General features: G+C 37.2%; 2 protein-coding genes across 8 annotated transcripts in view; both read right to left on the bottom strand.

Moving 5' to 3' along the window:
* mfsd12a (major facilitator superfamily domain containing 12a) overlaps positions 1-4,229 on the bottom strand; it is a 17,230-nt gene extending 13,001 nt beyond the window's left edge. For both annotated transcript variants that reach the window (XM_079820140.1, XM_079820141.1), the window contains exons 1-3: positions 2,329-4,229; positions 1,233-1,443; positions 975-1,107 (exon numbers count right to left, since the gene is read on the bottom strand). In XM_079820140.1, the coding sequence (XP_079676266.1) occupies positions 975-1,107; positions 1,233-1,443; positions 2,329-2,599 (615 nt within the window). In that variant the 5' untranslated portion in view covers positions 2,600-4,229. The remainder of the gene's footprint in view (positions 1-974; positions 1,108-1,232; positions 1,444-2,328) is intronic.
* On the bottom strand, positions 3,525-20,242 carry csnk1g2a (casein kinase 1, gamma 2a). 6 transcript variants are annotated; one of them, XM_079820160.1, is made up of 10 exons: positions 19,331-20,242; positions 16,392-16,540; positions 16,062-16,296; positions 14,667-14,752; positions 13,605-13,689; positions 13,371-13,519; positions 13,201-13,284; positions 11,771-11,872; positions 11,014-11,120; positions 4,213-5,548 (listed from the first exon to the last, which is right to left on the bottom strand). In XM_079820160.1, exons 2-10 carry the CDS (start codon positions 16,488-16,490, stop codon positions 5,494-5,496), a joined length of 1,002 nt encoding a protein of 333 aa, XP_079676286.1. In that variant the 5' UTR covers positions 16,491-16,540; positions 19,331-20,242; the 3' UTR covers positions 4,213-5,493. The 6 variants fall into 6 exon arrangements, 4 of the variants coding, with proteins under 4 accessions (XP_079676288.1, XP_079676286.1, XP_079676287.1 ...); XM_079820161.1 differs by having other exon boundaries at positions 13,371-13,516; XR_013816783.1 differs by having other exon boundaries at positions 5,414-5,548; positions 11,014-11,576.

The following is a 20,242-nucleotide window of genomic DNA, read 5'->3' as shown; positions in this document are numbered from 1 at the left end:
GCGATCGCATGCTTTGCAAATGAACTTGAGCGCGTCTCAAATAAACCGAAACTCAGCAGCTACTTGTCTCACAAACATGAGAAATATGTGTATATAAAGCTTGAAATGTCCACTTTTAAACGTGACGAAAAGAACATAGTCAACAATGCGCACTGTTCAATAGTGGCAACGATATGCATCCGTTTATTCACTCGTGTCAAAGACGCTGACGTCAGACACACGTCCGTTTACAAACCAATCAATGTCAAGATGCAGCCCACATAGATGATGACGAGTGGACGCAAGTGTGTCACGTAAAGTTCTTTAGTGCGCTCGCATAATTGCAATGTGAAACCAAACCAAAACTAACCAAAAGTATCAAATGTATCAAAACGTGAACTTCGGTTCGGACCTTGGTGCGGACTTTCGGGTGTGAAAACGCCCTTAGTCTTCAAATGCTCATCCTTGGGCAGATGAAAAAAGTTTGCTTTTGAGTGGCACTTCAGAACACAGCGTCTCGTCGCCATGATGTTTTCTAGTTTTCGCTGGCGTCTTGGAGCGCAATAAGTGGGCGTATCGTATTCAAATAACTTGACAAGTTGACGTCATCTAGTCAGAGAAAAAGCTTCGGTCTTCTAACGATTCTTAAAAATGACTCAGAGTCGACTCTTACTTTTGAAAGAAAATAACTATATATACGGTGCACTGTCATATTTCAAACTTTGCAGGATGTTTTTGTTCACTTAGATCTATGTTACACACTACATGAAAGGTAAGTTTCAAAATTCCATGATAGGTGCTCTTTAATTAAATTAAAGTATAGCCTGGTAATGGAAGGTCATGGATTCAATTCCCAAAAGTGTACCTTGAATGCAACAACTTTTAGGAATACACTAGCATATAGATGTTCACAAAATTTGGATTTCATAGGGTATTTTGTAATGCAGGATTAAATGACAGAGTTCACCTCAGCACAATAAAAGTTTGGCACTCACTCTGAAAACGGGAATGTCAACAGGGCCTAGGTTTTCTGTAATGGCAGGATCATCTCCTTCCTGAGTCTGAAAATGAAACATCAGCCAGGCCACTGCATACACTGTGATGTTGGCTATCACTGTAAAGGCATACCTGAGGGATACAACCAAAATACAATAAAAAGCCAAGACATCATACCGTGCACTACAGGCAAAGTCCTCCAAACAAGCGTTACAAGAATGGTTGATCATTACACGCAGAGAGCTGCATGAGTTTACCTGTATGCAGTGAGCTCCACTTTCTCATGCTCGCAGGACACCAGCTCGGGAATGAGGGAGAGATGGGAAATCTGGGTGGCCGCCCATCCAAACTGGAATATGACGATGAAGGGGGTAAAGTAGGTGAGACTGGCCCACTGTGGAGTGTTCGGACTGCAGCCCAGGCACTGGTTAAATATAAAGGGGAATGATACGAGGACGCTGACGGTCCCTAGGTGGGGTAAAAGACAGATGAGAATGTATATCATCTTATAATATGTGTAAAGAGACCGTTCACCCAAAAATAATTGTCATAATTTACTCATGAACAAAATATGTAATGAAAGTGAATGTTGATTCCTAACATACAGCTCTGGAACAACATAAAGGTGAGGACAGTATAAATTTGCCTGATTTTTTCCTTTACCACTACAAAAACGGAAGTTTCAATAGGCTTTTTCTTCGCTATTGTGAAGTATATCTGAGCGAAACGACTAATTGAACAAGCAAATTTATAGGGCGGAAAATTTCTTATTTTTTTCAGGAATTTATTTAATGGTTGTGGTTTGCTACTGCTGTGATTTCACGTGACAGGCTGACCCGCCCTCACGCCAGTAAAAACGTCATCAGAAAAGAGATGTAGTTGCAAGAGGAAGGGGAAGTTATTTTGATCAAAGATTATGAGGGCACATGAATAAAATATAATAATAATGGCACGGATAAATCATTTACAATAAATACTGCAATATTCCATTAAAAAAAAAGTCAATTTTGATTTCATGGTGACCTAAAGGGATAGTTCACCAAAAAATGAAAAATCTGTCATCATTTACTCACGCTTAAGTTGTTCCAAACATGTATACATTTCTTTGTTCTGCTGTACACTAAGGAAGATATTTGGAAGAATGTTTGTAGCAGATCTCGGGCCCCACTGACTACCATAGTAGGGGAAAAAATACTATGGTAGTCAGTGGGGTCAGAAATCTGCTTTGTTATCTTCCTTTCTGTACAGCAGAACAAAGAAATGTATACAGTTTGGAACAACTTGAGGGTGAGTAAATGATGACAGAATTTTCATTTTTGGGTGAACTATCCCTTTAAGTTCCACGTCACTTACCGACTAAATGCCATGTTTTTCTTTTCCCATACGATCCACAGCCGGGTGTCCTGTCAGACTCATAGCCGATCAGTGGTGTACACACTCCATCCGCTATCTGCCCCACTAACAGCAACACACCCGCATATGTGTTCTGAAACCCCAGCACTGAGTGATAAAACACCAGCAGGTATGTAAACCACATCGAGGCGCACAGGTCGTTGAGAAAATGCCCCACTGAGTAACTCAGACGCCTCAAAGCGGGTAAAGAGGCTTCTGAGGAGTCCGACATGATTAACGCGATACAGTCAATCCCAGTCGGCTAAAATAGTGTATTTCCGTTTATCCACCTCAGCATATTGTCCTCTCCAGCGCCGGCCTCCTCACTGCAGAGAACGAGTCTAGTGTGAAGGTCAGTGCTTTCGTTCCATAACTGTTGCAGCTGCAGTTCCTCTGGATTTGGTCAGCTGACTTGGCAAATAAGTCACGATGGACGAGGCGCGAAATCAAAACTCACATTCTCTTTCATCGATTGAGACTCACACTTTTAAATGTCATATTGGTAAAGGTCATATGCAGAACGGTAATGATGAATTTGTCTAACTTAGAAAAAGAGCTGGTAGCGTCTTATTTTGGATTCGTGTTATCACGTGTTTATTAAGCCACGCCCTCTCGTTTATCTAGTGTCTGTTTTTTAAAAGTCTATTCAAAGTCCCTTTAAGATTTTTTATTATATAGTCTTTGGTCTAATGTTTTTTTTTTTTTTTTTTTTTTCACTTTTTTCCATAATGTAATGCAATATTCCACGCATTTAGGTTTGCTTGTGCTCGTGTCACATAACACAAAGTACAAGTTGTCAAATATCACCACCTGCTGTTCGTGCAGTACCATATATTCTTCCCGCGGTTTTTCTTTCCTCTCTCTGCGTGCGTGTGTGTGTGTATATAATATTTTTATTTTCAAATTCAAGTTGGAGGGCCAGTAGCTTCATTGGAGGGGCGTCCAAAGGTTGAAAAACTACTGCCTGACACTGTCCCTTCCTTCTGCCATAGAAAGTGTTGACAGAAATTACCTGGGGAAAAAAATCCATGTATTGTTGACCTAAAACCTAATTTAATAGCCAACTAAATGATTGACTAAATAATCATTTTCATTTAAGAGTATAAAGTATTAAACTGATTTTCTAAAACAGGCCACAAAGTACATAAAGTCTATAGGCCCTGAGATAAAAGCATTTACTGCAGACAGATTATGAAAAATGTAAAAATTATAAACGTAACAAGCTAACACATAACAGCAACTTTTTAAACATTCAAGTCCCCTCCAAATATTGCAAATGGGTGAAATACATTGTTTATCTGACGGTGAGTAGATTTCCAACTACAGGTGGCAAATCTCAAATGTTTACGTTTGTATCCCCCAGGACACAAACATTTTTAGGGTTAATCCTTATCCAATAAATCATGAACACACTGCTCAACACTATAGCTAAGAACAGCTCATTCACGTTTCTTGACGGTCCGTTCTAAAGAGGTAAATGATTGAATAATCACATGTCATAATTGACTGGCAGTTGTATCGTCAAGATAAAAAAAAAAGGCATTTTGAAGTATAAAAATACACCGTTCTAGCACTATACAATAAACTACAAGGTTGTGACACCTGCTCTTATGCCATTCTGACAAGGTGTACTCAGTGAATTGTATTACGCAGGCTTTTGTGTGCAATAAAATCTGTTTAAGACACTTGCCCTGCAGCTACAAATGTGTTCTATGGCACCACATCCTGGCGATTCACTGCCACTGGCTGTGTTTCGTCAAGTGATGTGGACTACCATCGAAATAACTGCAAGGATTGACCACAACCATAAACTCAATACAGTGATTGTGCACAGACACAACATGTACCATCTTATGAGGCATAGAAGAAAAGCAACATTTAATAGGTATGTAAATCAATACACATCCTCACTCTGATAGGCAACCTCTGTTACTGCGTATAAACCCATAGACACGCGTCTTCATGGAGCTTTGCTATGATACACTTTACAACAGTGAAAAAGAAATTGAGAAATGCCAACGGACTCCATTAGACTGGCATGGAGCATGTAGAGAACAAACACTCTGAGAGGGCCATGGACACCCCCACCTGGATAGGAATCGTAGAGAGGGACACATTAGTGTTAAATGTTTTACTTGGAAAGGCACAAACTATGATTCCCAGGTAACTTAATCTAAATGCGAAAAACAATAAAAGCACAATTTCGACTGAGAGCATCACTTTTGTCCCTTTGGGAGAGACCAGCCTGCTGTATAAAATGATCCCACGTCTGCCTTTATTTCTGTTGCTTCCTGTAAATTTCAACGGCAGAAATGCCAAACGGTTTGCTTTTTCCCCCCAAAAGTGCAATTCACAGAGGAGAGATCCCATGTATTTCTCTCCATCACCCACAGTACCTGAGACCAGCCACTGTGCTACAACATCATCATCCACATGGACAGGAAAAAAAGAGTAAGTAAAAAAAAAACAGGAGAAAATAAACACTAAGAGCGGTTAAAAAAAATGTTCACACATTCTACAACATGAGTAAAACGGTTCAACTCAGGGAGAGCAACTTTTTTAAATTACAGAAGAAAAAAAGGAAAAGACAATTTACATTTTTCTGATTTCGGTGTACGTTTCTCCATGTATCAGTCAGCAGTCTTTCCCCACTTATTTTGATCCCATAAAAAAAAAAAAAAAAAACGAACATAGAGCACATCACTCACTCATCCAGCCAGTGTCAAAGTGAACGCATGTCTGTGTGTATGTGCGAGTCCGGTTGCCTTTGAGTTCTCAAATAATGGTTTAGCATGTCATCTAAAATACAAGTTTAAACAGTCCATCTGGGTTTAAGTCACATAACATATATCATCTTACTTCTGACCACTGAAGTCTCTTCTGGTGTCCCGCATTGTACAAATATATTTATTTGCTGCACTGAATTGTTTCCTTACAAAGAGTGTCAGAGCCCAGAGTGCCGAGGTGTGTCCTCTGAACGGATGCCAAAAGTGAGGCAGTGAGTTTCTGTTCTGAGGTGGAGCAGAGACAGAAAGGGAGGGAGCTCCGTGTTTCAGCTCCAAGTCCTTTGCTTTGACTTTTTTCTTTAAACGCACCAGTGACTTAACGTTTCAAAGATGTTCATCCTCACTTGTGTCGCTGGAGCGCTTTCCTCTTCCTCCTCTTGAAAAAACAACAGCACCTGAAACGAGCGAATGAGTTAAAGACAGTTTTGCAATCTCTTCCCTTCATTCATTCTCAAACGTGTCACACAGTCTAGTCTAGGTTATGTTCAAAGCAAATTTAAACAGCCCACTAGGACAAAAGAGACCATATGTCTCCTAATGTAAGCAAGAGATCAGACTGCACAATTGTGTGTAGCTATATGTGACTGGTGCTTATGTAACCAAAACATAAAGACATAAATGCTACAACAGTGCTTTGACCCTTGGCAGCTTAAACGTTACAGCACTCTTTTCTTGGTTGAATAGCAGACAACCTTAGAAAGAGCTTTTTACCTTCAGCTGGACAATGTGTCATGACCATTTAAAAAAATATGAATAAAGTGAATGTAATATTTTGGTACATTTAACTACACTTAAATATGGATTTGATTGTTTTAAATGAGTGCTTAAAAGGTTCTCATTTGTATGAATTTATACAATGACAACTGATTCCTAGCAATGAAATCAAAACCTACACTAGCATTCAAAATTCTGTACAGTAATAAACAGCAACACTGTGAAATTTTGACAATTTAAAATAACTTTTCTTTTTAATATATTTTAAAATGCAATTTATTCCTGTGATGGCAAAGCTGATTTACTCTAGTCTTCAGTGTCATTTCGAGTAATATTTTTGTGGAAACTGGTCTTTTTTTCCCCCCCTAGATGATGAATAAAAAAAAGTTCAAAAGAACATTTATTTAAAATTCAAATCTTTTTTAACATTATAAATGTTTTTTGATCAATTTAATGCATCCTACTGGATAAAAGTATTAATTCCTCAATGTTTGTTTTATACATTATCAATTTCACTACGGTGGAAATAAAAGACAAGGATCTAATATATTCCTTTCTAGATAAGTCTTTAAACGATCATCCAGTTTTATAGCCAATGTTGAGCAGATGAATTTTGCCATCTTCCTCTTTAAGATGAACATGGAATTAACGGAAAAACTGAAAGTGAGATATTTCAAATAATACATTATATAAAATAAGGGAATCAATAACAAATGTAAATAACTACCAATTACTTTTCAAATTGGCAAATAAATACATGTTTTAAATGGTTAGTTAAACGTAACGAAAGAATAAATTAATACATTTTAAATGAAACTTTAAAATTTCATTTTTAAAACAAAGACACTAATTTAAAAAAGGGGCAGTTTATACATGATTATAAATATCAATGATTGTTATTAAAACCTATTATTAGTGGTTAAATTAACAAATTAAATTGATTTTAAATGTGGATATTTATTTGTCAGTTTGAATTTTTTTCAATAAAATTGAAATTTTTTAAATAAATTGATCATTGCTTTTTTCATTTTAAAGTGGCATTCCAAGCAATTAAACTATAATTTGTCTTTGTACACTATAAAAAGGGATGTGTATTACAAAAATATGTATTTTACACCTGCTTAACTACGAAATCCGTTTCTTAATATTTTTATTTAGTAATTATTTAGTAATTATACAGTATGACAAATGGCAATAGCAAAAAATAATGGAACTATTTAAATATTTTATTTAACTTTTTGAAAATATAAAAAGACCCCCTGTGGTGAAATCATGTTTTAAATGTTGTTTATGTGGTGTTTTTAGTATGCTTTAAGACAAACTATGTGCACATTCTGCATATTTATGTGACATTAGCAACACTTATTAGCCGTTTGATGTGGTCAAGCCAAAGGCTAATCATATTAAATTACTGTTATGTGTTCGATGTCGTAGAGCGATACATAAAACGCATTGCCATTCTGATGCATCGACTTGTATATGAGCCTGTATAATTCTCTCTTTCACTTCTTCTGAATCAGTTTCTGGTTCAAACATTTGGCTGAATTAAACCAGTATTTTCCCTTGCCATCGTGCAGTGCCGAGTGGATCAAGTATTCTGAGCTGGTGTGAGTGAGTGGAGGCGGGGACTATAATGCATATTCATGGATCCACATATACTAAATGAAGTAAGGGTGTAGAGCTGTTTTAAGGCATGACAAAATTATTTTCACAGGAAAAATATGTAATTTTGGTGATCAAAGATAAGTTTTAAGGATAAAATGATTGACTACAGGGGCCTATAACTATTATTAACATCAATAAACTTTGTTTAATATTTAAAGTAGAAAACATTAGCATATAGCCTTTTAATATTTAATTAAGTAAACATTGCTTTAAATGGGCTAAGGTAAAAGTAATTAAATTAACAAAAAATAAGCACATTACACGTACTTGTTACAGAACAAGTGGCAGGTCTGCAAGTCTGTATTTACACTAAATGCACCCACGTATTTTAACATATCGGACATTTGTTTAATCTGTTGCTATGGTTATCACACTATGTCAATCAACACAATTTTGGATTCAATCCCGCATTTAAATTGTTGTCCCTCCCGAAACTTTACAGTATTAAAAATAAAAATGAATTCACATTGTAAACGGGTTATGTACAAATGGCAAACAAAGCGCTCCCTTTATAATCAAGAGTGCAATTGAATGCGTTCTGACTAATTTCTAAACGCCTTATTGGTCATTGCGTTCATGTGCTCAACATTGGCTACAATGCTCAATGCTGTCAAAACACATTGTAAATAGAAACCTTTGATGCTCACTAGGGATCAGGGATGGAAATTAGCACCCGCCACCAGCCAAATGCGGGTGATTTTGTGTTATGGCGGGTAGACTCGCTTCACCTACCGGCCACCGTGGCGGGTAAATAAAAATAGCATATCCTACTGTTTCACCTGGACGGCGGACACTTTTAGAGGAGGCACACCTTCAAAAAAAAGTGGCATTACAAATCAAATTCACAATAAGTAGTAGAGAAGTTAATTTGCGCAAGGTTGCGTTTTAGTGGCTTTGTTGCCATAGCGGCAGAGTCTCGAGACCATGCGCTGTAAACGTGTGCGGTTTTTTAAAAACATCGAGCTCGCATCGCGTCCACCGTTTGAACGCAAGAGGATCTCCAGATATGGGGCTGAATATCAAAAAAGGTAACAATGGGTCTGTCCAGTAACTCGTGATGAACCTCAGGTCAACTGCACACTTTGCAGAGAAGCATTTTAGTGTCTCAGACTGACTGGCTTAAAGCCGCAGCGGTGACACACACATCCGTGCTTCTAAAGGTAAGGTAAATATTATATATTTTTAGACAGGTTAATTAATAGATTATAGCCTAATTAATGTTATGTATCATTTTAATCATACATAATAAATAATCCTGCCATAGAAAGTTTGACATTTATTAAAAGAATATTTAGATAAAAATGGGACAAATAATTACATAATAATATAGTCATAATTTAAGTAAATTAATAAAAAATTTAACATTTTTGAATTTCAGAATTGTCAAAACAGTGATTACTGGTTCAGAATGACTGCTTAAAGGGACAGTTCACCCAAAAATGAACATTCTGTCATCATTTACTCACCCTCAAGTTGTTCCAAACATGTATACATTTCTTTATGTTGAACACATTGGAAAGTTACTGTGGAAGTCAATGGTGCCCCCAAAGCAGCCTGAGTACAAACTTTCTTCAAAATATCTCCTTTAGTGTTCAGCAGAACAAAGAAACTCATACAGGTTTGGAACATCATGAGGGAGAGTAAATTATGACACAATGTTTTAGTTTTGGGTGAACTATCCCTTTAAAGTGTACCAAATAGGCTACTAAAGAGTTCTTTAGAAATTAATTAAATAATCAAATGTAAAATAATATTAAAAGTTATATTTTATATTGTCGTGAATGGGTGTCCCTTATTTTGCCACACTGAAGGTGGCAACCCTAGTATGTCGTCAACACGCTTCAGAAGATGCCAAAACTAATATTTTCTTTGTTGGGACTAAAAACCTAAAACTGGAAGCCATAAAAGACCACGAATCATCCAAATGCCACATCCATTAATCTGCCCTACTCATTTAATGGAATGTATATCAGTTCATGGTTTGTGTGTGTATAAGAGAGAAAGAGAAAATGTCAGTATTTAATTGAGACTTGAGATTATATAAACTGTTTAAGTATTGTAGAGCTTGTAGTATTAATTTTTCACATGCAGTTATACATTGTCGGTTAAAACCAAGAAAGTGGCTGGTAAAAACTTTGAGTGGCTGGTAGATTTTGAAATCCACTAGCCACAGTGGCCGGTGGACAAAAAAGTTAATTTCCATCCCTGGTCTGTATATTAGATGCAGTATATTAGACAACAGCGCAGTATGAACACGCGATCCTTAAAGGGACAGTTCACCTCTAAAATGATGTCATTATTTACTCACTCTAACATTGTTTCAAACCTGTATTCATTTCTCGATGACAGAATTTTAATTTTTGAATGAACTATCTATCCCTTTAATGTTAAGAAAAGACAAAGAGAAAATCACTCAATTCTCTTGACTGAAAAACTAATACAGTAGCTATAATCAATGTATATTTTATAGTGAAGTCTATGTAGTTTTATTTTTACATTCATTCATTCAATTTCATTCAATTTCATACTTTAATGCTGCTGTACAGCTCTGAGCTGCCAGTGTAAATCTTTATATATATATTATATATATATATTTATTTTATATTATACAATACACTAGGAATACAAGGTTTTTTTTTTAAGTAAACTTTTAAGTTTAAGGTAGGTTTTTCAATTCTTTTAAGTAAAGTAAAATTGTATTGCAATAAAAATAGTCTTTTTTTCTCCTTAACCTCTTGCTGTTCGCCTAAGAATAGAATAACAAAAAATGTATGTGACAAGCCATCAGAACCGAACCGAAAACCGTGGTTAAAAATCGAGGTATGTATTGAACCGTGGACTAACTGTATTGTTGCATCCCTAATGCTCACACAAATCCGCATGAGAACATTTGAAAGCAGTCGCCTATCAACCGGCATTTTTAAAATGTCATTAACGACATATCACAGTACTTTTGACAACAATCAGAACTAAAGACTGACTTCTTTACTGCTGTAGTCACTGCTGTAGGTTGCTGTGCCGATCCCTGGCTTATAACGTATAAAATTAGTTGGCAAGTTAATAAATTAATGTTAACATTAATTCTATAGGTTATGTAGCTGCTTACCAGTTGACATTTGCGGCAAACATTTGAGCAGTTAATAACATTAGCTAACTGCTGCAGGGGCCAATATGAAACTAAACATCATCACTCAAAATACTTCTCTCACATGTCAAAACTCAGCGTCTCTGAACATAGCACTTTCTGCTTCTAACGTAAACTGTTTAACTCTTCTTTCTTGGCTAAAGGAAAACACAATAAAAAATAAACATTTTTTAAAATAATTTTCCAGGACAACAATATCATGTTCTCTCATTTTCCAATGCGTTTTCCAGGACTGGAAAATTCCAGGAAAACCTGGGAACCCTGAGGATGTGTATTATGCAGACATGTACTTTTGAAAACAACTGACAACCTTAAGACTCTATAAATTGTTCTTACTTTGTATCATCGGCCACCTCCACCTCAGCAGGGGCAGTTATGGGAGCGTTGGAGTGTCCCGCTGTGGGATCGTCTGTATTCACTTCTCCATTGGTCGAGCTCATAACCTGAAGATTAATTTAAGGCAGCAGGCAATGTGTTTTCAATATGGGCTGGCAAAGATGAGTAATAACACAAAACCACAGTACACACACTGGGATTTATTTTGTCTAACTGGCACTGCATATTTAGCAGTCCATGTAACTCAGATTGGGGCTAAGTAACCCATTAAGGACACTTTTTTAAAATAGTCTGTTCAAAATCAGGTTGCTTAGGACCAACCAGGAAGGTTAAAAAGAAAGGGGTGGGGGGTGTAAAATGAAAGAACAGTGCTTGGTTAAATAATGGAAATAAGCCGAAAATGAGTTTAGCTGGAATTCTTCTAACACTAACATGTTATAAAAGAAAAGTTACACCCTGGATAACTGTACATGTACACAAGCAAATGTCCATTTGTCTTGCTTAGCTACTTATATACACAATATAAGCAGTATTTTCACACTGAAGGTCACTATATCCCGAGCCTAACCATCAGGAACATGCACGTGATGTGTGTTAGACAAGGGGGGAGAGAGGAAAAGACCATATAAGTGTCCACAGCTGGAAAATGGACAGAGGTGTCTCAAGTGAGAGGACTAAAAGAAACAGAAAGACTAGAGAACAGAGAAAGGAAGAGATCGACACCAACAGCATGCAGTACTGCGCAAACACCCAGTACCTGGACAGAGCCCCCCAGCCTATCGGCCGTGAGGTGCGACCCCAGGAGCTCCCTGTTGGTCACGGGAGTGGGCTGGGACTCACTTCCTTTAGGTTCTGGAGACTGGCATGACAGCAATGGGGGGAAGGGGATGGAAGGGTGGCAAAGGGCATAAGAGATGTTTTTGAAAGGAGGTAAGGGTGTAAAGAAAAAAAGAACAGAACGAGTTTAAAGAGGAACGCCTTCCATGCACAAGCAGACTGCTCTAGCTAACAGGATAGAGGTGGAAATAAAAGTGTGAGTGAAAAAACAAGAGCACGTGACATGCAGAGATGGAGAGGAAAGCTAAGCTCTTCTCTTTCACAAACAGCTCCAGCCAATCAATTAAAAACCTATAAATGAAACTAGATTTAAAGGGACTGTGACCAAGACATGGAAATACCACCATATAAAAGAATGGCATTCAGCATTTGAGGAAATGACAGATCTTCAGACTAGCAAAAAACTACTCTGGCTGCAGGAAGTTGTCTTGGGTTTGTTGATGAGTGAAACCAAACATTAACCACATACTGCTGACATGAGTTAAAAGAGAATCATGAAACAGAGATAACTTTTCAAAAGTCACACTGCATTAAGCAATGCGTTTCCACAAATAACCAAAAGGAACAAAAAGGAAACTTAAATGTAATAACTTGTTCCATTCTTCCTCTTACTCTTGAACAAGGAATTACAGATAAAACTGTGAAATATTTCAAAGAAAAATGAAGAAATGGATAATAATTGGAAATAACCAGGATTATTTGACAAATAAATGTTTAAAATGACTAATGTTTAAAAAATAGTTCATGTAACGAAATAATAAATGAAAAAATGTACAGTTCACACGATTATTAATAAAAATAATAATTATTAAATATTAATAGTGATTAAATAAATAAATTAAATTAATTATAAATATAAAATGTAATAGATTCTATGTATTTATTCAGATATTTAAAAAAAAATTAAATTAATAAAATTTCGTTGACCATTCCTTTTTTAATTTTAAAGGGATAGTTAACCCAAAAATTTAAATTCTGTGATTAATTACTCACCCTCATGTCATTCCAAACAAATAAAGTCATTATTTTAGTTTGTTTTTGCGCACAAAAAGTATTCTTGTCGCTTCATAACATTTAGGTTGAACCACTGGAGTCACATGGACTATTTTAATGACCTTTCTGGACCTTAAAAGTTGCAATTCCTTTGCTCTCAATGGAGGGGTCAGAGAGCTCTCAGATTTAATAAAAAAAATCTTAATTTGTGTTCAGAAGAGTCTTACAGGCTTGAAATGACAATGAAACTATAACCTTTATAATTTGTCTTTGATCATACACTATTACAAAAAAAATGTTTTAAAAAAGGGATGTGTATTACACAAACATTTATTTTACATTGAGTGTGTATCTCACCTGGTTTTTGGTCTGTGGTTGTGCTTTGTCTCTGTTGCTGGGTTGCAGAGGTGTGTCACTAGGCATGGGTCCTATTGGAGTCGGCTGCATAGACACGTATAGGAAACTCAACATCCATGTACTAGCATCATACACAAGCAGTGTATGGCATGATATCCAAATAGACTTACCAGTGGCTTGCCGACCCAGTCATATTCATAGTCAAAGACATAGCCATTCCTGTCAAAGAGGTCTGTAAAGAGTTTTCTCAAGTAGTCATAATCCGGTTTTTCAAAGAAATCCAGTCTCCGCACATAGCGCAGGTAGGTGGCCATTTCTTCTATGAGACAAAGTCAAAGTTAAGACAATGCACTGCAGGTGAGAGTGTACGAGATATATGGCCATTTGAAAAAGAACTCGCTTACCAGGGAAACTCTCACAGAGAACTTCTATAGGGGTTGCCCTTTTGGTATCTCCAATTTTCTGATAGCGCTCCTTAAGTGTGTCAGCCTTAATGAATAAAATGGGACAGAACAAATATTAGAACATTTTGGGAATTCCATGAAGACATTTGTTAGTATATTGCCATAGTATTAGCAATTTATTTTACAGTCCGTCCTGCTCCGCATATAGTACATACAACTACTTACAATAACTGGGTAATAACTAGGTACTACCCCTGAACCTATCTGTAAATCTAACCTTAACCCATGTAGTTTCTTTATATTATTCAGTACTCTCTTAGGTAAGTGCACATACTGTAAAATACAGAGCTGCAATAATAGCATTTTGACCAAGGATATTCCATGACCTCTCCTCTAATCCGTGATTGAAAAAAGAATATTAAAAAAAAACAGACTAATCTCACAAAAGACAATTTCTAGCCGATTGAATATTTGAGAGCTGATTTTTCCCTGATACTTCCATATTTTCCATGACAATGGGAACCCTGCAATAGGCTAAATTATGATTAGCATGTGTCATTTAACAGCAAAGTCACAAAAATGTCAGTCTTTTTTCCGTTTTAGACTATAAAACCAGATAAAGCTGTAAACACTTTTTAATATCTTTTTTGTTCTTCTAAATAGGTCAGCTTATCACGACTGTATAGCTATTGGTTATTCTGCTGACTTCTTCCCATGATAGTGACAGATAGTGGGGCCTGTCACGTTTTCAGACATTAGCTGAGTGAGATAAGGCTCTCAGACCAGAAGGACACCATCAAAACGCAGAAAAGAAAGTAAGACAACTGAACGGAGGGAAAACTCTAACCATAGATTTGCAAAACAGAACTGATAAGATGCTTTAATCTCTCATATATATATACCATAATATGTGCTTTAAAATATTTAAAGAAATGTACCAGAATAAAAAGAAACCACATTTTCTATATTGATATCACAGTGTATTAGTTTTGGAAACAAACTCTTAAATCAAAATGCATGAAGGTATTTCAAACATTTCTTTCAATCCACCTACTACAATACCTTCAAGCCTTGCCAGGGCAGACTGCCCCGTAAGAAGTACATAAACATATGACCCAGCGCCTCCAAATCGTCCCGTCTGCTTTGCTCTACAAGAAAAAGACATGCACAAAATTATTAAACTGCTAGGTACATGGGAATCTTCAGTCAGACAAAGAGTTTTAGGAGCGTTTGTTTCGGAACCTGGTGCATTTTCTGACTTAGTTCAGTTTGTTTAGGCATACAGTACATGAATCATGCTCAGATCCGCACCAAAACAATCCCTCCAACATTGCCTGAACGAGGTGGTCTCGGCCCAAAGTGGTATCATAATTCATAACGGGAACTGATTCTGTGAGTGAGCACATTAGTTATCGCAGTTGAATACCAAAGAGAGCCTTTTCATCTTAAAATGTTGCTCTTCTCGGTGCATTGCAAGAATGCTGTCCAAACCATAGACTGTAAAAAATATGGATGACGCACCTTCACTCTCTTGAAGCTGCCAATCATGCGCTGATTACACAGAGCCAGATTCTGCGCAGTAGTGAGCGTGAAGTGGAGTCGCGGAATCAAGGCCACACCCACACTCTCGCAGAATCGATCGCATTATCGCAAGCTCATTATGCCGGTGTGAAATAAACAGTTATGGAAATGTAGAAATTAAAGTTAAAGCTCCAATCTTCTTCCAAAGATCCCGAAAAAAGTCTGTTGGTGCCACAGTGACTTATTTGCTCAGAGAAGTTATCTATCATCTTTAGAAAAAAATCTTTTGAAACAATTTCTTGTCTCACGTCCCATTAGATTACATGGAGAGGGCGGGGTTTATGACCTATGCTAGGACCAGCAACCAGGGGGCAATCTAAACGTTTTGGCTTCACTTTTCAGAACTTGTGTGGCCCACTTGGTTTGTTTGCATGCGTGCGTGTCTGTAAATAAGCATCAATAAGCTTGTGGAGGGAACTTGTCAATCGTCTTGATGGATGACGCAGAGGAAACTCGAAACCAATAAGAGGACAATTTTACTTGCATGTGATTTGCATAAACACTTTTTGGTATGCTTTGAAATGTTGCCTTGTGAAAGTGAACCGAACCAAGAAGAAAATGCAACATTGTAACAAATCAAGTCCCTGTTTCGAAACAAAGCGAACGATCTACAGGTCTGAAAACATCCTTCATTCACGGTGCAAAATGATTTATACATTTAGCATAAAAACCAAAACAAAATTCTGAGCCAAAAAGCACCTGCATCTTACCAGGGTAACAATTAAATCTAAGTTCTATGGTTAAGCAAGCAGATTTGTGTCAGTAACAGCTAAGCTAGGTTTTAAGACATACTTTAGTCTTTATCCCCCCATGAAATTCTAATAACCATTCCTAAGCCCTGACAGAGCAAATCTTTCCTATGTCTGCGAGTCTTACCCTTCCCCAGGTGTGTGTTGATGCTCATGTAGCGAGCTGTCCCTGTTAAGCTCTTGTGCTCCCTGTAAGGGATGTGTTTTTTGGTCTCAGGGTCGATGTATTCTTTGGCAAGCCCAAAGTCGATGATGTGGATTGTATGTTGCCTCTTGGTCCCCGGCCGGCCCACTAAGAAGTTCTCAGGCTTAACATCCCTGTAGATCAGACTTCTTGTGTGCACATATTCCATCCGTGTGATCTATAATAAAGGTAGAAGTCATGTTAAAAAAATAATTAAAATCTATTAGTTCCAACATCTTTCTTTCTCGCTCATGAGGGAGCAATTACACTGACCAGCTGAATTGCAATCATGAGGACGGTCTTGAGGGAGAAGGTTCTGTCGCAGAGGTCAAACAGGTCCTCCAGACTGGGGCCCAACAGCTCCAGCACCATGGCATTGTATTTCCCACAAGGCCCAAAGTAGTACACCTGAGGAACACCCTCTGAACACACAAATATATATGCAGTTAGAAAACAGATCCACAGAGTTCAGTAATAGAAATACAAACCGGCAATTTAGCACAGCTTTAACTTAAAAAGGTCAGAATTAAAGATTACGTAAGACAAGGAACAATAATCTTTTGTTATGTGGTGTTCGCCACGCTACACAGTAGCGCTTCATATTGAGGTACACTACATTTTTGTGTATAAAAGGCATTATGAGACAACTATTAGGCAATATGTTGAACTGGAACATGGAGAATATCGCAATTCTTTTAATGTGTATTTGATTAAAAAGACCACACTGGTACACTAGTTTTCTGCACTGAAAACACATATTCTGCACAGATGACAGTGTTAAAACTCGGGTTGGGAATCGTTCTGGTTTTTTTCAATACCTGTGCCAAACAGATACTTTTAAAACGGTACTGGTGCCTAAATCTATACTTTAAAAAAAAAGAGCCACAAAACGAGGTGGATGAGATTAAAGAATGGCTTTTTATTGTTGTTTTTTATTATTTAAATTTAACAATGTATTACAAGTTTAAAGTAAAGTTTAAAGCTCAGCTGTATCGGGTTCATTTATTTTTTATTCAAAATATTCACAAACTTGCTAACTATGTCATGAACTATCTGATATTCTGATTTTCAAATATGTGTGAGTGAATGTGTGTTAGTTGATCTATACTGCGCGATGGGCGGCGCCATGTTAGTTTGCGCCTCAGAGAATCGGATCTGTCGGATTTACATCACATAAATTTATCTTCGTCTCACGAAATACATGAAAGTAAGTGACCGCTGCTGAACTGGGAGAAGAATAGAGTAAACTATATAGTCACTATATAACGTCACATTAAAAATGTGTATCTGATGTGAATAAAACACGCAGTCAAGTAATCTTAACTGTCTGAAAGGATTGTTTTTGCCGCTACCATAGACATGAGTGTGTATTTTTTGCTAGTACTTTTTACAGAATTTACATGTCTGAAACCTAAAATAAACATGATGTGGTTGAAAACACTGAATAGTTATATGTGAATATAATAGGTAAAATAGTGATATGTGAGCGCTGAGCGCATCTGTCTCTGGATCGGCTCCAGCCAAAGCATGAAAGCACGTTTGAATTTAAGTGGCACCGAAATGAGGCACCGAAATCTGCGTTCTGATTCGGTCCGGTACATACCGGTTATAAATGGGTTTCAGTACCCAACCCTAGTTAAAACAAGATATTTTAATACAACCAATTTAAACCTCAAGAGCAGAAACACTGACAGAATTGTGGATTTCAATAAATCAGTGGAACAAATCATTTGTCTCCATGGGAAAGTTCTGAGGCATTAAAATGTTTTAGTAAAACAAAATGGGTAAAATAAGAGTAAACTAATTTATATGAATTTATATAACAATATATAAAATTTCTAAATCTAGTTTACAACAATGGCTGGGGGTTTTTTTGGGGGGGGGGGTGCATGGATGGGCTGGTAGAGAAACCTCTTTAAAGGGATAGTTCACCCAAAATTGAAAATAAAGTCAGTAATTACTCACCCTCATGTTGTTCCAACCATGTAAGACCTTCGTTCATCTTCGGAACATAATTTAGTATATTTTTTATGAAATCTGAGAGCTGTCTAACTCCTCCATAGGCTTTCAGAGGGAATGAAACTTGATGGCCCAGAATAGTAAGTAAAAACGTCATTTAAGGAGTCCAAATGACTACAGTGGCTCTGTATTAAGTCTATCATGCGACGAAAATACTTTGAGCGTAAAAACAACAAAAATAACGACTTTATCCCACCATTATTGTTGTTCAAACAATACAGAGCCACTGTAGTCATTTGGACTCCTTAAATTACGTTTTTACTTACTATTCTGGGCCATCATGTTTCATTCCCTCTGAAAGCCTATGGAGGAGTGAGACAGCTCTCAGATTTCATCAAAAATATACTAAATTATGTTCCGAAGATGAACGAAGGTCTTACATGGTTGGAACAACATGAGGGTGAGTAATTACTGACTTTATTTTCAATTTTGGGTGAACTATCCCTTTAAGTCACTTTGGACCAAATTCATAAATGGATATCAAATAAAATTCTGGAAAATATCAAGATAACATTTTTTTATAGATATTGCTGGGCCTTAATCTGGCCTGGTCACATTGTACCAGCATGAAAAGACTACCCTGAGTAACCACGAACACACATAAAAATTTGATTCACTATAAAACCTCAGCATAGGAATGAGTGAATATTGAAATTGTACAGTGTCATATTTTTCTAAAGCTCTCCTCATGAAAAATGCATAGCAGAATAAAAAGTGTCTTGAGGCCTTAATGCTGGGAACAGAGATAAACAGCAGTGAGAGAAGCAACGATTTAACCAGCAACGCTAGGCTTTATTTGATCTGAGCAAAACACTAACCCCATTATTTTATTAAATGAACACATTCTGAATATATCATCTTATTGAAATAAGCTATATGTTAACCCATCACATCTCTGAATACAGGTTAACCTCTTTCTGTACTGCAAGTCTTATCAAACGTTGTGTGAAAAAGACAGCCAGTAGAGCAATCGATGCACAGGAACCACAGCCTGTGCTGATTAAATTCATCCTCCATGCTGAAAAGAGGATGTGGACAGGATGAGCTAAAAGCTACTCACGATTGTAAATAGGATGTGAACAGCATAAGCTCTACAACAAAGAAAGTGGTCTGAATATGGGTGCTAAACTGTACGTTTAAGTAATGTACGGTGACTAATAAAAGGAAAATAGATAGTATAGCCTGTTACTTACCCGAGTTGCCCAACTGTTTGTAAAACCTGTACTCGAGGTGGAGCTGGGGTGCTCTGGATTTGATTGGCTCCTATGAAAGAGTAAAATTAAAATGACAAAAACGTATATTTTGGCATTCCTTTTAAGTAAAAATAAAAAGGCAGTATTTAACATTGGTTTTAGGTGAGCGAGAAAGCTGTAAACCATAGTCAGATAACTGACGTGGTCCTTATTATGGGCGATGTTTTGGGTTATACAAGCACTATAATCACCATTGAAATTTTGCAGGCAAAAAAGGTCCATTGTCAATAGTGTAGTGATGTATGCCTAGCCTGGTCCTACCAGACTCCCGTACATTTCATTTGTACAGAAGCCTGGCCACTCTCCATTGATAAGCGTAACTTCCTTGAAGGCGGGTACTCTGTTGAAGTTTAAAACTATTGGATCTGCCCAGAGCCACTCTGGATCTGCCATAACCAATCGCTAACGTTTAATCGTGACGCATGTCATCTCAAACTAGCGCACGACATCAACGTCATCGTTCTCAGCCACTCCCTCTGTTCACTGATTGGACCGGTAATCCCAGACAGAGTACTGAAGGAAAATGAAAATTGAGCGGAAGTACATAGGAGGGCGGAGCCAGGCTAATGTATGCCCAACGTGATGCAAAATATTTCGCCTTCAAACGAAATTCCCCATTGTGTGGATTCCTACTGAAATTACTTGATTCCGACCGTGACAATCTGCAGAACAATGGTAAATGTACCTTAATCCGGAAGTTGCCAAACCAACTACATGACTTCTATCATTAGGATATTGCGCTGCATGGTAGATTCAGGTAATGTCATCACTAAGTGATCAATGCAGGGGTGGACGGTCCATTTAGTTGAATGCTGGTTTTTACATAAATAATGTAAGTGATAGAATGTGTAC

Source organism: Gobio gobio, assembly GCF_949357685.1.
Source record: "Gobio gobio genome assembly, chromosome: 6".
In the NCBI taxonomy this organism is placed as follows: Eukaryota; Metazoa; Chordata; class Actinopteri; order Cypriniformes; family Gobionidae; genus Gobio; species Gobio gobio.
Note: the sequence above shows the minus strand (reverse complement) of the source record. Positions and strands in the feature narration are given on the sequence as shown.